General features: G+C 47.1%; 1 protein-coding gene across 7 annotated transcripts in view; it reads left to right on the top strand.

Annotated features, from left to right (window-relative positions):
- The window catches only part of abcd4 (ATP-binding cassette, sub-family D (ALD), member 4), a 53,686-nt gene that overhangs the window by 2,318 nt on the left and 34,660 nt on the right, over positions 1–16,708 (top strand). For 2 of the 7 annotated variants that reach the window (XM_072273757.1, XM_072273775.1), the window contains exons 2-8: positions 874–992; positions 2,446–2,573; positions 4,302–4,441; positions 8,327–8,443; positions 9,418–9,543; positions 15,169–15,219; positions 15,978–16,072. In XM_072273757.1, coding sequence (XP_072129858.1) covers positions 874–992; positions 2,446–2,573; positions 4,302–4,441; positions 8,327–8,443; positions 9,418–9,543; positions 15,169–15,219; positions 15,978–16,072 — 776 coding nt within the window. Of the gene's footprint in view, positions 1–873; positions 993–2,445; positions 2,574–4,301; positions 4,442–8,326; positions 8,444–9,417; positions 9,544–14,135; positions 14,207–15,168; positions 15,220–15,977; positions 16,073–16,708 lie in introns of those variants that run through there. The other 5 variants (XM_072273766.1, XM_072273780.1, XM_072273807.1 and 2 more) reach the window with 5 other exon arrangements.

Genomic DNA, 16,708 nt, shown 5'->3' with positions numbered 1-16,708 from the left:
CTCTTCCTTCAGTTAGTCTTGACGAAGGGTCTCGGCCCAAGATGTCGACTGTACCTCTTCCTAGAAACACTACCTCACTACTTGTTTTTTTCTCCTTTTTTTTGCACTAATTTAATTTCTTGAAGGTGAGAGGGGGATAGGTTCAAGGTGGATGTGAGGGGCAAGTTTTTTTACTCGGAGTGGTGGGTGCCTGGAATGCGCTGCCTGGTAAAGTGGTAGAGGCAGATACATTAGAGACATTTAGATAGGCACACGAATATGAGGAAACTGGAAGGGTATGGACATTGTGTAGGTAGGAGGGATTAGTTCTGGGATTTTTTTTTGATTTATTAGTTGGTTCGGCACAACATTATGGGCCGAAGGGCTAATTCTTGTGCTATACTGTTCCATATTCTAATGGGCTGAATGGCTTCCCATGTAAGACCTATGCAATGCTATCCTGCACCTTGAGGATTCTTCCCCTGTTGCCCTCAAGGATCAGTCTGTCAGTGGTTCATCTTTGACCTGAAATGTTGACTTTGTTTCTTTCCTGTCCATAGATGCTGCCTGACCATTTGGATAGTACCAGTTCAGACTTCAGCATTTCCTGTTTTTATTGCAGATTTCTGAGCTGAAGTGTTTTGATTTTAAACATCTCCAGAATTTATAATCGGCAGTATCCAGTAATTTTTAAATTTTATTTAGAGAAACAGCACTGTAAAAGGCCATTCTGACCCAGTGAGCCCGTGCTGTCAGGTTACACCCATGTGACTAATTGACCTATTAACCCGTGTGTCTTTGGAATGTGGGAGGAAACCAGAGCACACAGAGGAGAGGGAGAGGGGGAGAGAGAGAATTTGAATTCGAATTGCCTGGTGTGCTCTGTACTTTCAGGCCGAAGCTGGACCTTCTGCTGGTGAAACGATTCTTCCGCATCCAGGCAATCCTCTTCCCCTCTTGGTCATCCCAGAGTGTGCTGATGTTCGCCACGCTGCTCTTGGTTGCCTTGCTTGGTGAGTGTCAATCTGACCCGGCCCCAGCACTCTCAGGATGCAGTGATTGATTACGGTATGGAAAGAGTGACATCTAGATCTGTCGTTTGGCGGTTTGTGGGGTTTTGAGGCCCAACAGGCCGCCAGCTAGTGGCTTTGCACCAGCTTTCTCCACCCAGGACATCTGGGATTTATGTGCAACAACCTCAGACAAACTAGAGTGAGATGGTCTCCCCTCAGTCTCACCATCACGACAGTGACATAGTGGAGACAGGGGGAGGAATCGGTCCATCTAGTCTGTGCCAAGCACCTGTTCTGCCTAGTCCCCTCGACCGGCACCTGGACCATAATTGTACATACCCTCTCACCCATGTAACTATTCAAACTTAAATTCTGTGAGTTGGACACTCCACAACAGGAGTGCATGAGAAGAGCTACTTTTTAATCAGAGTGGCGATGCAAGATTTTAGTCATAGTCATACTTTATTGATCCCAAGGGAAATTGGTTTTCGTTACAGTTGCACCATAAATAATTAAATAGTAATCAAACCATAAATATTTAAATAGTAATATGTAAATTATGCCAGGAAATAAGTCCAGGACCAGCCTATTGGCTCAGGGTGTCTGACCCTCCAAGGGAGGAGTTGTCAAGTTTGACGGCCACAGGCAGGAATGACTTCCTATGACGCTCAGTGTTGCATCTCAGTAGAATGAGTCTCTGGCTGAATGTCCTCCTGTGCCCAACCAGTCCATTATGTAGTGGATGGGAGACATTGACCAAGATGGCATGCAATTTAGACAGCATCCTCTTTTCAGACACAACTGTCAGAGAGACCAGTTCCATCCGCACAACATCACTGGCCTTGATTCTGTTGGTGTCTGCTACCCTCAGCCTGCTGCCCCAGCGCACAACAGCAAACATGATCGCACTGGCCACCACAGACTCGAACATCCTCAGCATCATCCGTCAGATGTTAAAGGACCTCAGTCTCCTCAGGAAATAGAGGCGGCTCTGACCCTTCTTGTAGACAGCCTCAGTGGTCAAAGGCAGAGTTTCAGTGTTGAAGGCAGAGTTTCGCAGCAGTTTTACTGATTTGAGGTGTGACCAATCAGCAAGCGGTGGAGTGTAAAAAGAAAAGAGCTATCCGTCAGTCAGGACCTCAGCTTCTTTTCTTTGTTTGCGCTTTGCTTATCTAACACTTAATATAACATAACCATCACGTTTTATGCCTCATTCAGAACTTCGAAAGAACCTTTGGATTAATGCCACCAGATTCCGCCACCCAAAACCTCGGCTGTCCATTTCCCTCCAGAGATGTTGCCTGACCCGCCGAGTTCCTCCAGCTCCTTTGTATGTTGCTGCAGATTCCAGCGTCTGAAGTCCCTTGTATAATTAAAGAATGGGTTGGCCTCAGAGCTGATTTGAGAAGGTGTGAGCAGACTTGTAGTAACTGCCTTGGCCATTTCTTCACAGAGCAACTGGTGGTTTATCAAGTGGGAATTGTTCCCAGCCGCTTCTTCAAAGTTCTGGGAAGCAAGGATCTGGTTGGTTTCAGAGAACTGACCTCCATTGCCATCTGCCTCATCGTGGCCAACTCTCTGGTGAGTGAGTGAACCAGTTTCCTAAGCAAATTAAGATACAGGTTTCCCCCGCCATCCGAAGGTAGAGCGTTCCTATGAAACGGTTCGTAAGCTGGAATGTCGTAAAGCGAAGAAGCAATTATCATTTATTTATATGGGAAAATTTTGTGAGCGTTCACAGACCCAAAAATAACCTACCAAATCATGCCAAATAACACATAAAACCTAAAATAACAGTAACGTATAGTAAAAGCAGGAATGATATGATGAATACACAGCCTATATAAAGTAGAAATACTTTTCCACAATCATTGCCTGCACTGTTCTCTGTAGCGAAAATCTCACGCAAGCGCTGTTGGCAAAAACATGGTGCAAGCGCTCTCCAGTAACCTTTAAGCTATGAAGCTGCCAAATCATACCGAATAACAGGTAAAAATACACAGCCGATATAAAGTAGAAATAATGTGTGTACAGTGTAGTATCACGGGAATCGGGAAGACAGCGCAGAGCACACTGATGATGGTGTGTTAGGCTGAGTCGTCAGAGGTTGGAGTGGTGCAGTGGCCCCCACCCTCTGGGCCGCCGACCGATACCGATTGCACCGCCTCTGATCTGGGCCAACAATTACGTGCCGGGTGGCACCTAATTAATTAGCTTGTTTATTTCAGCTTTTTTCTTAAAGATGTGTTGTGTGCCTCCTGGCTACCGCTGCATTCTCCGCAAATCGGTATCTGTCTGCGGCCTGGGGGTTGGGGTGGTGGGACACTGGGGTGTCATCTCATCGTTGTCTGTTTCCATTAGAGCAGGCAGCTCATCTTCTCCTATGACTGCCCGCTTCGATGTCGAAGGTCGAGATGACAAACCAGCAAACAAACTCTCCACCCAGCAAACTGTTTCCTCCGAAAGTTCTCTTCTGTAAGGGGCTGTAAGGCTATTTAAACTAAAACCGTGCCATCTTAACCGGTCCTTCCTCCAGGCAGTTAATCTGATCAACCACTCTAGTTAGCTCCCCCACCCCCTCTACTGTGTCTATTACCTCAGTCACTGAACGGCAGTGTAAGCACTTTAAAACACTTTTTATAATGCTGTTTACACTGAGAATACATGCGCCCTGGTATCTATGCACATTTTATTCCATAGCCATACTTTAACAGCTAAGTTTACTTTTTATCATCATCTTCACTTTATGCCGTCTCGTATGACGTGGCAATCGAGGTCGACCTTGATTGTTCTTGGGAGGATTTTCTACAGAAGTGGTTTGCCATTGCCGCCTTCTGGGCAGTGTCTTTACAAGACAGGTGAGCCCAGCCGTTATGAATACTCTTCAGAGATTGCCTCCCTGGCATCAGTGGTCGCAATAACTGCAATAGCAGTTGTGATCTGCACCAACTGCTCATATGACCATCCACCACCTGCTCCCATGGCTTCACTTGACCCTGATCAGGGGCTAAGCAGATGTAGCACCTTGCCCAAGGGTGACCTGCAGACTAGCAGAGGGAAGGAGCTCCTTACTCCTCTGGTAGAGATGTATCTCCAACCCGCCACACATTTTTAAAAAAATTTAATTCTTTATTCTTTATAATTGTTGAATGTTGTTGCTATTTGTTGCACGTCGCACCAACACACCACGACAAATTCATAATCCGTGTAAGTGTGTATGCTGAATAAAGTTAAATCTTTAATCCCTGCGCTGGGAATGTGATGGCTTTGCTTTTACGTCTGACACTGGTGACGGCTTTTCTCTTTCAGCTGAAGAGTTTTGACCAGTACATCTCGAACCTGTTGTATGTCAGATGGAGGCAGAACCTGACACAGAACCTGCACCAGAGCTACTTCAGGAGGAAGGTCTACTACAGTCTAAATGTGCTCCACACCAGCCTGGATAACCCGTAAGTGGAACCTGAGCTGCTTTTCGAATTGGCTTCCCATAAGACATAGGAGCAGAATTAAGCCATCTGACCTCCGAGTTTGCTCCACAATTCCGTCATGTGTGATTTTCAGCCCTACAGCCCCATACAGCCTTTGGCCCATCCAGTCTGTGCCAAACTATCATACTGCCTAGTCCCATCGATCTTCACCCAGATCATAGCCCTCCCATCTGTGTACATATACACACTTCTCTCAAATGTTGCAATCTTGGACAATTTCTCCCAACCACTACATAATGTACTGGTTGGGCACAGGAGTACATTCAGCTAGAGACTCATTCCACCGAGATGCAACACTGAGCGTCATAGGAAGTCATTCCTGCCTGTGGCCATCAAACTTTACAACTCCTCCCTTGGAGGGTCAGACACTCTGAGCCAATAGGCTGGTCCTGAACTTATTTCCATCTGGCATAATTTACATATTATTATTTATGGTTTTATATTGCTATATTTATACTCTATTCTTGTCTGGTGCAACTGTAACGAAACCCAATTTCCCTCGGGATCAATGAAGTATGACTATGACTAATCAAACCCGCACCCTCCACTGCTGCTGGCAGCTCGTTCCATCACCCACGGAGTGAAGAAGTTCCTTCTCGGATTTCCCCTTAAATATTTCACCTTTCACCCTTGACCTATGGCACCTAGCTCTAGTTTCACCCAACCTCAGTGGAAAAAGGCCTGCTTGCACTCACCCTATCTATAGCCCTCATAAATCCTAATCTATTCCCAATAACTCAGGGCCTCAACTCAGACCACCTCCTGAATAAGTGTGTGAATTTGTTTAATATTATCGTCACATACAGTGAAAAGCTTTCGACGGTATGTCTGCCAAACAGATCACCTCACACATAGGTACATCGAGGTGGTAAGTACCAGACAGAGTGCAGGCTCTAGCTACAGAGAAAGTGCCGCCCATCCACGTACCTACCCAAATTTCTTTCAAGTGTTGAAATCAAGCCCGCGTCCACCTCTTCCGCTGGCAGCTTACTCCACGTTCTCGCCATCCTCTGAGTGTAGAATTTCCTGCTTATCTCCACCTTTCACCCTTAACCTCTAGCCCTAGTCTCACCTGACCTCAGTGGAAAAAGCCTGCTTGCAGTTACCCTATCTAAATCCCTCATAATTTTGAATATCTCTATCAAATCTCTCCTCATTCTCCTACGCTCCAGGGTATAAAGACCTAATCTATTCAATCTTACCCTTAACTCAGGTTCTGAAGTCCTGGCAGCATCCTTGCAAACTTTCTCTGCCCTCTCAATCTTTTTGGTATCTCCCCCTTGGCTTGAGCAATCAGGTGCACCCAGAGTGGGCATCTCGACAGCCACAAACTTACTTAGCTCTGGTGTGGCTGGGCTAAGATGGGGCAGGGGTGTGGGTTATTGATCCTCGCTATGCAGTGACCCAGGAAATCAGTTCCATAACCCCCCCTCCCCCCCCCAATACCTCAACACCTACCCTTGGAGTGGTGACCAACTGCCAGGAAAGGTGCTCGAAGATGCCATAGTTGTTCGACTCTGAACCCAGACACCCACTTGAGCAGCGCAGTGGCGCGGCTGGTAGAACCACTGCCTTGCAGCACCGGAGACCCAGTTCAATCAGTGCTGTCTGTGTGGAGTTTGAACGTTCTCCCTGTGGTCGCGTGGGTGCTATTCTTGGAACATGGAGCATACTGCCCCTTCAGCCCACAATGTTGGCCTGACCTTTTAACCTACTCCAAGCTCAATTTGACTCTTCCCTCCTCCATAACCCTCCATTTTTCTATCTTTCATGTGTCTCTTAAATGTCCCCAATTGCCTCTACCACATCCCCTGGCAGTGGGTTCCATGCACTCACCACTCTCTTTTTTTAAAAAAAAAAAGTACCCCTGACCTTGCAGTCACCCCTCCCCATACTCCTTTCCAATCACCTGAAAACTGTGCACTCCCGTACTAGTCATTGTCACCCGCCCTGGGAGGAAAGTGCTGGCTGCTGGCTCTGCCTGTGTTAGTTCTATCTCGATGATGGAAACACCTCCTATGCAGGAGGGAAGAGTTAGATTGATCTTGGAGGTTAAAGGTTTGGCACAACATCATGGGCTGTAGGTCCCGTACTATGTGTGGCCCCTGGTAAGCCTCAGGCTCGCTCAACTCGCTTCCATATAGGGGGAGCAGCCTTCGGCCCTGCCAGACTGGGTAGTCAAGTTTGTGTGGATGCTGTGTGATGTACCCCACCACGCCAAATAACAGACAATACACCATATGTGATTAAATGATTACACTTTAGAGATCTTACTGGAACTATGTAATTAATAGAGTTAAAATATAAAAGGCGCCAAGCTTATCAAAGTTCAGCCACTTCGTGCACAACAGTTGGATCTCAAGTAACAGAGTCTCCTTTCCACCATTCGATCCCCTCTGACCACCTCGACCCGCCACCTGGGACCAGCCATGGTGGTCGACCAGACACTCCACATGAGTCTATCTTCGTCTCCTCTCCTTGCCGAAAACCCTGGGCCTCGGACTCCCGCTCAGGGTCAGTCCCGCCGCCCAGGGTCACAGCATCGTGTCTCCTCTTTCTGTCCCCATCATGCCTTCTGCCTCAAAACCCACGAACAATAGCTTACAGACACACAAGAAAGAATAACATCTACCCCAATTGGTTAGCAAATGAATACAATTCTCTTTATAACCCAAACAAGCTGCTAGAGAGAGAACTTTCTCAGCAGTTATTACAGAAAAGCCGTTTTAATTATAACATAACAAAGAACCCATTTTGTTAGCCTTCGCAGTAACATAAAAGAAGAAACCCCTCACATATGTTTAATCCTTTTCTCATCTTGTACACCGTTATCCACATCCCAAAGTCGTGCGGGTTGTTAAGTCGATTAGTACTATAAATCACTGAAGGTTTGTAGATGAGTGATGGAATCTGGACTGGAATTCAAAGTTCAACTACTCAAAGTACATTTATTATCAAAGTATATATGCAGTATACAACCGTGAACTTCGTCCCAATCAAAATCACACAAAATAGCAATAAAAAGAGGAGTAACCAGAAACACATATAACATAAACTGCAGAGTTCTCTGAAAATGAGTCCAAACCACAAACCGCCACTATTAAACCTTGCCCCAGCCCAAGACCCTGGCAGCATTGAGCAAGAGGGAGAGAGAGACCGGTCAAATGCAGGCAACTTCCTCCAGCAGCAGAGAGAGAGACCTGTCAACCACAGGCACCTTATTCCGGCAGCAAAGAGTGAGAGAGAGACCGGTCAAACGCAGGCACCTTCCTCCAGTAACAGAGAGGGAGAGGGAGACCGGTCAAACGCAGGCACCTTATTCCGGCAGCGAAGGGTGACAGAGACCGGTCAAACACAGGCACCTTCCTCCAGTAGCGGAGAGGGAGAGGGAGACCGGTCAAACGCAGGCACCTTCCTCAAGTAGCAGAGAGGGAGAGAGAGACTGGTCAAATGCAGGCAGATGAAGCTGAATTGATGAGTGTAACAAGAACAACAAAAATGGATGACTATAGGATTAGTACAAATGGGTGGTTGATGGTCAGTGTGAATACAATGGGCTGAATGGCTGGTTTCTCTGCTGTACCTTTCTGTGACACTGTCATTTATAAACAGGATAACAGATGTTCAAGGAATGAATTACAGACTAAAGTCTCACCTAGGGGTTCAGATGATTTAATTCTAGAATGGGTACGTACTTGGGAGCTTGTTACGGGCTCAAATCTAAATGATGGGGTTGGAGTTGTTGATATTGAATGAAAGCTAGAATCTGTCAGAGAGTTTAAAGGGACCCTGTGGGTGGATTCAGTCTTTGCTTCATCTGTGTGAAGTTGTCAGTGGTGTTTACAGGGACCAGCGTATCAGCCAGGATGTGGAGCGGTTCTGCAGAGGGATGGGAACAATGGCCACCAACCTCATCATCTCGCCCTTCACCCTGAGTTACTACACCTACCAGTGCTTTTACAGGTAACACACAGATGGTTGTGGGGAGAGATTGGGTCAGAATAGAGAGACTTGGACTTGGCTCCTTTTAGATGAGACAGACTTGTCCAATCTCAGTCACACTAAATGAGTCTTTAATGCATATCTTGTGATGTCTCACTCTTCAGCCTCACAGTCTTTGTCCCTGATGTCAACTTCGTCCGATTTCCTCGTAACTATCTGAAACTTCACCTGTTTGCAACTTTACTGACTTATTTGCTGCCTGTTACAGTGCTGGCGTTCAGGGCAACAATGTAAGTCCTCCATCTGTCTATCCATTCCATCGTACACAATGAAGAAGGATTTTTTTGACCAGTCAAGGTTGTTGGTCCTGAGCAGAACCACCGAACCAGGAGGACCAGTGGACCACTCTTGGTCTGGCCTCTGCCCTTTGACCTGCAAAGCCCTGACTCCAGCCAACATAGCTCTCCAAGTCATTGAGGCATGCAAGCCTCCAAACCCTATGACAACGTTGTGGTTCTCTTGGAGGGATGGCGTGTTTAACCTCGAGATGAGCTTCACGACATAAATTCCAACTCTGTCTCATTTCCAAAGGAACTTGCTCCAATCTGTTCATAAATCTTCATTCTAACACATGCCTGGCTGGTTCCCTTAACCCACTCTCCACAAGTATGTCATCTGAGCTCTGCTGTCCACGTTCTAACACACACTGCTTTTGTAAAAGCAAGGCTTTGACTTTCAAATCCTCACTCTTTCACTTGCCTTCCTCTGTTCTGTATCCATAATCTTTCCCCTAATACTGAGGTGTTAAGTTCTAAAATTTCCTTCCTAAACCCTCACCACCTCTCTCTTTCCTCGAAAATGCTCCTCTCTGATCAAAGGTTTGGTCATCTTTCTGAATCACCCCTCAGCTATCTCAGTCTTCTGTCCATTGAAGTCAGTATGTAATTGGAACTGGCTGTGGTTATGTGTTAGTGAAGGGTCTCCTGTCTTTACAGTACAGGTTGGTTGGGGCCCGTTACCATCTTCATTTACTTCCTCATTGGCTCAGTGGTCAACAAGGCTCTGATGGGGCCGATTATACCAACCCTCGTCCAACAGGAGAAGCTGGAGGGAGACTTCAGGTGAGAAACTGTGCTGGAGTTGCTTGTCTGCTTCGCACCTCTTCCACTTGGTACCGGAGTGCATGAGGCAATAGACAGTGTACGGTTTACAACCTTCAGTATGCGCTTCTGTGACTGAGTTGGCAAATAAGGACCTAGTCCGGGGTGGCGAAACTTTTTGACAGCGTGCGCCCAAATTGGCGATAATCTTCTTTTTAAAAAAAAAATTCTCTCATATGCCATCATAATTTTTAGCAGAGATTATCATTGATTTTAGGGCGGCATGGTAGTGTAGTGGTTAACACAATGCTCTACAGTACCGGCAACACGGGATTAATTCCCATCACTGCCTGTAAGGAGTCTGTACGTTCTCCCCGTGACTGAGTGGGTTTTCTCTGGGTGCTCTGGTTTCCTCCAACAGTCCACAGATGTACTGGTTGGTAGATTAATTGGTATTGTAAATTGTCCTGTGATTAGGCTGGGGTTAAATCTAGGGATTGCTGGGTAGCGTGGCTCGAAGGATGGGACCTGTATCTCGATAAATGACGATAATTACGAATTTTTAACAGGAAAAAAGGATGAGTCTTGTTGCTTATTTTCATGTATTCATTGTTTTACTATTAGAAATGTCTAAGAGATAGATTGAAATAAATTAAGCGTTTTGGAAAACCTATTCTAGAAGTATTAAAATACCTCTTTTAAAAAGACAATTGAAAGATAACATTTCTAAATAGTTATTGTAACCGTTTACTGTCCAAAAAATTGACGTGTAGACCAAGTCTGCAAGGATTTCAGATCAGATCATACAACGTCACGTGTTCTCGCAAAAGTTGGCGCCAAGCCAGCGTGAGACAATTCCTGTGAAAACATTTCACTGCTCTTTGGTAGTAAAGACTCATCAGCTACTTCAGTTGGCAGTAACGATAATCAATATGTATCTTTTTATTATGGGCAGGGTTTAAAGAATCAAAGGGTGACATTGCGTGCTGCATGCCAGCAAAATTTTTGTGCCATCCTTTGATTCCAGTTCCTTTCTGAGGCTGTAGTGTTGACTGGGTAACTTGCCCTGTCACCCCGCTCTGGTCTTCTGCTTGCTCTGGATCTCTTTATTGCTAACTGCCGACGGGACATCAACTGTCTTGACTTCACCGCACCTTGTTCCCATTCCAACCTTACTCCTTCCGAACACTCTGCTCCCCAGTCCCTCCGCACTAATCCTAACCTCACTATAAAACCCGCCAATAAGGGGGGGGGGGGGCACTCTACCTTGCCGAGGCACAGCGACAACTCACGGATACCTCCTCTTATTTACCCCTCGATCGTGACCCCACTAAGGAGCACCATGCCATGGTCTCCCACACCATCACCGGCTTTATCCACTCAGGGGATCTCCCATCTACTGCTACCAACCTTATAGTTCCCACACCCCACACTTCCCGTTTCTACCTCCTACCCAAGATCCACAAACCTGCCTGTCCTGGCAGACCTATTGTCTCAGCTTGCTCCTGCCCCACCAAACTCATTTCTGCATACCTCGACACGGTTTTATTCCCCCTTGTTCAATCCCTTCCTACCTATGTTCGTGACACTTCTCACGCTCTTAAACTTTTCAATAATTTTAAGTTCCCTGGCCCCCACTGCTTTATTTTCACCATGGATGTCCAGTCCCTATATAATTCCATCCCCCATCAGGAAGGTCTCAAAGCTCTCTGCTTCTTTTTGGATTCCAGACCTAAACAGTTCCACTCTGCTCCGTCTAGCGGAATTAGTCCTTACTCTTAATAATTTATCCTTTGGCTCCTCCCAGTTCCTCCAAACTAAAGGTGTAGCTATGGGCACCTGTATGGGTCGTAGCTATGCCTGCCTTTTTGTTGGCTTTGTGGAACAATCTATGTTCCAAACCTCTTCTGGTATCTGTCCGCCACTTTTCCTTCGCTACATCGACGACTGCATTGGCGCTGCTTCCTGCACGCATGCTGAGCTCGTTGATTTCATTAACTTTGCCTTCAACTTTCACCCTGCCCTCAAGTTTACCTGGTCCATTTCCGACATCTCACTCCCCTTTCTTGACCTTTCTGTCTCTATCTCTGGAGACAGCTTATCTACTGATGTCTACTATAAGCCTACTGACTCTCACAGCTATCTGGACTATTCCTCTTCTCACCCTGTCTCTTGCAAAAACGCCATCCCCTTCTCGCAATTCCTCCGTCTCCGCCGCATCTGCTCTCAGGATGAGGCTTTTCATTCCAGGACGAGGGAGATGTCCTTTTTTAAAGAAAGCAGCTTCCCTTCCTCCACCATCAACTCTGTTCTCAAACGCACCTCCCCCATTTCATGCACATCCACTCTCACTCCATCCTCCGGCCACCTCACTAGGAATAGGGTTCACCTGGTCCTCACCTACCACCCCACCAGCCTCCGGGTCCAACATATTATTCTCCGTAACTTCCGCCACCTCCAACAGGATCCCACCACCAAGCACATCTTTCTCTCCTCCCTCTCTCTGCTTTCCGCAGGGATCACTCCCTACACGACTCCCTTGTCCATTTGTCCCCCCCCACACCTCCCCACTGATCCCCTTCCTGGCACTTATCCTTGTAAGCGGAACAAGTGCTACACATGCCCTTACACTTCCTCCCTTACCACCATTCAGGGCCCCAGACAGTCCTTCCAGGTGAGGCAACACTTCACCAGTGAGTTGGCTGGGGTGATATACTGCGTCCGGTGCTCCCGATGTGGCCTATATATTGGCGAGACCCGATGCAGACTGGAAGATGGTTTCGCTGAACACCTACGCTCTGTCTGCCAGAGAAAGCAAGATCTCCCAGTGGCCACACATTTTAATTCCACATCCCATTCCCATTCTGGTATGTCTATCCACGGCCTCCTCTACTGTAAAGATGAAGCCACACTCAGGTTGGAGGAACAACACCTTGTATTCCGTCTGGGTAGCCTCCAACCTGATGGCATGAACATTGACTTCTCAAACTTCCGCTAATGCCCCACCTCCCCCTCGTACCCCATCCGTTATTTATTTATATACACACATTCTTTCTCTCTCTCTCTCCTTTTTCTCCCTCTGACTATAGCCCTTGCCCATCCTCTGGGTTTATTCTCCCCCTCCCCCTTTTCTTTCTCCCCGGGCCTCCTGTCCCATGATCCTCTCGTATCCCCTTTGCCAATCACCTGTCCAACTCTTGGCTCCATCCCTCCCCCTCCTGTCTTCTCCTATCATTTTGGATCTCCCCCTCCCCCTCCCACTTTCAAACCTCTTACTAGCTCTTCCTTCAGTTAGTCCTGACGAAGGGTCTCGGCCTGAAACGTCGACTGTACCTCTTCCTAGAGATGCTGCCTGGCCTGCTGCGTTCACCAGCAACTTTGATGTGTGTTGCTTGAATTTCCAGCATCTTCAGAATTCCTCGTGTTTGCGTTTACAAAACTGTATGTGTCTGTGCACTTCAGCACATAAGTTGTCAGTGTGTAACTGTCCTCACTCACTCCTGTTTATCTGGAGTTTCAGTCACAAGGCTAGATGATATGATTCTCTCTCCCATGTGTGCAAAGACTTTGTTGAAATAGAATTTGTAGCCCATGAAGATTATTTAAACAGGCTTTGTTAGCTAAAGATCTGTGCTGATTAACTGGATTCTGTAAATAAGTAGACTGTTTACCATAGAATAAGATCTGCTGTGAGTTTTGATCTATCTTCAACCTCATTGGCTATCAAAATGCAGTCGGTGTTCACTCTGGTTATTTAGTTAGAGGTGTATGACACTGCAGATGCTGACTAGGTCCAAACAGAATCTCGTCCTTCGATGTTAGCGGCACATTTCCCGCCACAGATTTATTTAATTATTTTATTTCGTGATACGGCATGGAACAGGCCCACCGAACTGCCCAGCAATAAAACAACTTAGATTCATAGAAAAGTACAGTACAGAACAGGCCCTTTGGCCCATCAAGTCCATGCCAAACCATTTAAACTGGCTACTACCATTGACCTGCATGAGGACCATTGCCCTCCATCCTCTTAAACAATGTAATCGAGCTCATGGGCCGGCTGGTGGCGCAACGACATCGGCGCCGGACCCGGGAGTGGAGGATCCTGGGTTCGAAACTAGTCGGGTCCGCTCCCGAGTGCGCTTTCCATCCGTGCCGTTTCGAGTGTTGAGGTCGCAACTCGACCTCATAAAATAAAGGGAGAATACTGCAAAAATGTCTGTGTGGGGAGTGGTGCGCCACACAGTCTCTCTCTCTCTCGCTCCGCGCCTTGTGTAAGCCATGAAAAAGACATCATTACAGACACGCAGACGCACAGACTCGCACCCATGCAGGCACACGCCAAAAAAAAACGAGCTCACATGCGGCACTTACACTGGCAGCTCGTTCCCCACCCTCATGACGCTGAGTGAAGACGTTTCCCCTTGTGCTCCCCTTAAACTTTTCACCTTTCGCCCTTAACCCACTTCGAGTTGTAGTCCCACTTAACCTCAGTGGGGTGGGGGGAGGAGCCTGCTTGCACTTACCCTATCTATACCCCTCATAATTTGGTATACAAAATTGTTAATTCTAGCCTAATCACAGGACAATTTACAATGGCCAGTTTACCTACTAACCAGTATGTCCTTGGACTCGGGAGGAAATCGGAGCACCCGGAGGAAACCCACTTGCACACAGGAAGAAGGTACAAGCTTTTTTCCAGAGGAGGCTGTCCGGATGCTTTCGAACTCACTGAGTTCCCCCAGCAGTTCATCTTTTTCTCAGGATTCTATTATCTGCAGTCTTTTGTGTCTCCAGAATCTGCCGGGGGTAGTTGAGTACAGGGAGACATAGAGAGGGACTAGGATTCATGAGCTGACACAGACTCAATAAGCCAAAGTGATCTCCTTCTCTGACACAAGGATATACAAAATACGAAATAGTTTGCTACATCTTCCTTATCTGTCCAATAATAATTTTAAGGATCTCAGTCAACTTCCCCTAAATCTTCTCTTCTGTAATGAGACAATGAAACTTTTGGGTTCTTTTTTTAAAAATTGAAGCTTAACGTTCTTGTTCCCCATTGTTTCTTTAATTTGCACACTGCGGAAATCAGAACTCTGCTCACTGGTCTGACTGAGAGCTGGCCAGTCTCACCAGTGGAATACATTGCCTCGTTTGGCAGTGACAAGTACCTCCATTTCAATAGTAATTGATTTTTGCCTCAGTGTAGGTTTACTTGTCTCTTAATTCACCACCACAGACCGGGTGACCAACATGTCATTCTGGGTAAAAGTCAGAGGCCTGATGTCCGTGAGGGGGCCTTTGCTGGGGCAGGAGGACTGTTTGTGTGAGTGGGTTGGTTGTTGGAATGATGGTGGAAAGAGGATTCTTTCACGATTGTTTCGGTACTGTTGTTCTGCTAAACATTGTGGGCAGGCTATGTTGGCACCGAAATGTGTGGTGACTCTTGCAGGCTGCCCCCAGGTTGTGTTGGTTGTTAACCCAAGTGATATATTTCACCACATGTTCTGATGTACACGTGATAAGTAAATCTGGAACTGTCCGAGGACTGGAATGTTGGGGGGTGGGGGTCTCTGAGAGAGAGGATGAGCGTGCCCGGCTTCGGAAGGAGATCTCTAACCTCTTGCTGCCTCTCCACCGCAGGTTCAAGCACATGCAGATCCGTGTCAATGCCGAGTCGGTGGCTTTCTACCGGTAGGTTACAGGGCTATGATCGAACGGCTTCCCTGTGTGAATAACCTGTGAACAGTGTCTGTCCGTCACAACGCACAGAGTAGGAGCATGGATCCTGTTAAGAATAGGGGATGAAATGCAAAAAGGAGGGCAGTCTTGGGCGTTGATGAGACCACATCTGGAGCACTGGCTGCAGTTGGAGAGGGAAGGGCGTACACCAGAGCTCAGAGCTTCACTAGATTGGTTGCTAAGAGCTCACACTAACTGAAATATAAGATTTTGAAAGGATGGATACAGACAGGATATTTCACCTTGTGGGAAAATCTAATTGGATTTGTAATTGGCTTATTATCACTGACATAGTGCAAAACTGGAATGGTAAGGTCATGTTTATTGACTGTTCAGAAATCCGAGGGAAGAAGCTCTTCTTAAAACATGGTGGGTGGATCTTCAGGCTTGTGTACCTCCTCCCTGATGACTGTACTGAGAGGAGGGTGTGTCCCAGGTGCTGAGGGTTCTTAATGACGGACGCAACCTTCTTGAGAGTGGGTTTGAGGGAAAACAAAATCAGCCATTTGTGGATGACGGGGCAGGAATGACCTGGTTCTGCTCCTGTACTTTGGGATGTGGAAAGGCTGTGTGTGAGGCAGAGGGTTGACTGTGAGCACTTGGTATTTAAGGGGAGAGGGAAGGGAGGCTGGCAAGGGCGGGTGGTTGAGGTGGACGTGCAGGACGGGCTTCCGGCTGTGACCCGGTTTGTCCTGGTGGATTGATTCCAGAGCTGGGCAAGTGGAGCACATGCGGACCCACAGGATACTCCAGGAATTGCTCCAGACGCAGCGGAAACTGATGGGCCGGGAACTGTGGCTCTACAGTGAGTAGAGTGGGGGACCGTTAACGGTGGGCGCGTGGGAACCTTGTGTAGTGGGTGCGCGGATGTACGCGGTGAGGAGCTGAGGTCTGTATATATGTGCGTGAACCACATGACTGCTGGAACATGTGTGCAAACTGGTTCTGAGTGTATACCGGATGTGCGCATAGTGTTCTAGGGGAGAAGATCCATGTTGTATTGGCCCAATACCCAGGGTGGAAGTCTGGGATGTGCATCTGAACCTGTGTCCTGGGCCCATAAATGAGCCAGCGGTAGAAGTGACTCCATTTAAGGAGGGGAGGAGGAGCAGGACATGCCAAGGTGTAGGCGAAACTGGCAGTTCCAAAACTGCGTGTCTCGTCCAATGTCCATAGTCATAGTTATACTTTATTGATCCCGGGGGAAATTGGTTTTCGTTACAGTTGCACCATAAATAATTAAATAGTAATAAAACCATAAATAGTTAAATAGTAATATGTAAATTATGTCAGGAAATAAGTCCAGGACCAGCCTATTGGCTCAGGGTGTCTGACCCTCCAAGGGAGGAGTTGTAAAGTTTGATGGCCACAGGTAGGAATGACTTCCTATGACGCTCTGTGTTGCATCTCGGTGTAATGAGTCTCTGGCTGAATGTACTCC

The sequence above is a fragment of the Mobula birostris genome, chromosome 1 (genome assembly GCF_030028105.1).
Source record: "Mobula birostris isolate sMobBir1 chromosome 1, sMobBir1.hap1, whole genome shotgun sequence".
NCBI lineage: Eukaryota > Metazoa > Chordata > Chondrichthyes > Myliobatiformes > Myliobatidae > Mobula > Mobula birostris.
The sequence above is the reverse complement of the archived record's forward strand: the minus strand, read 5'-3'. Positions and strand labels throughout refer to the sequence as shown.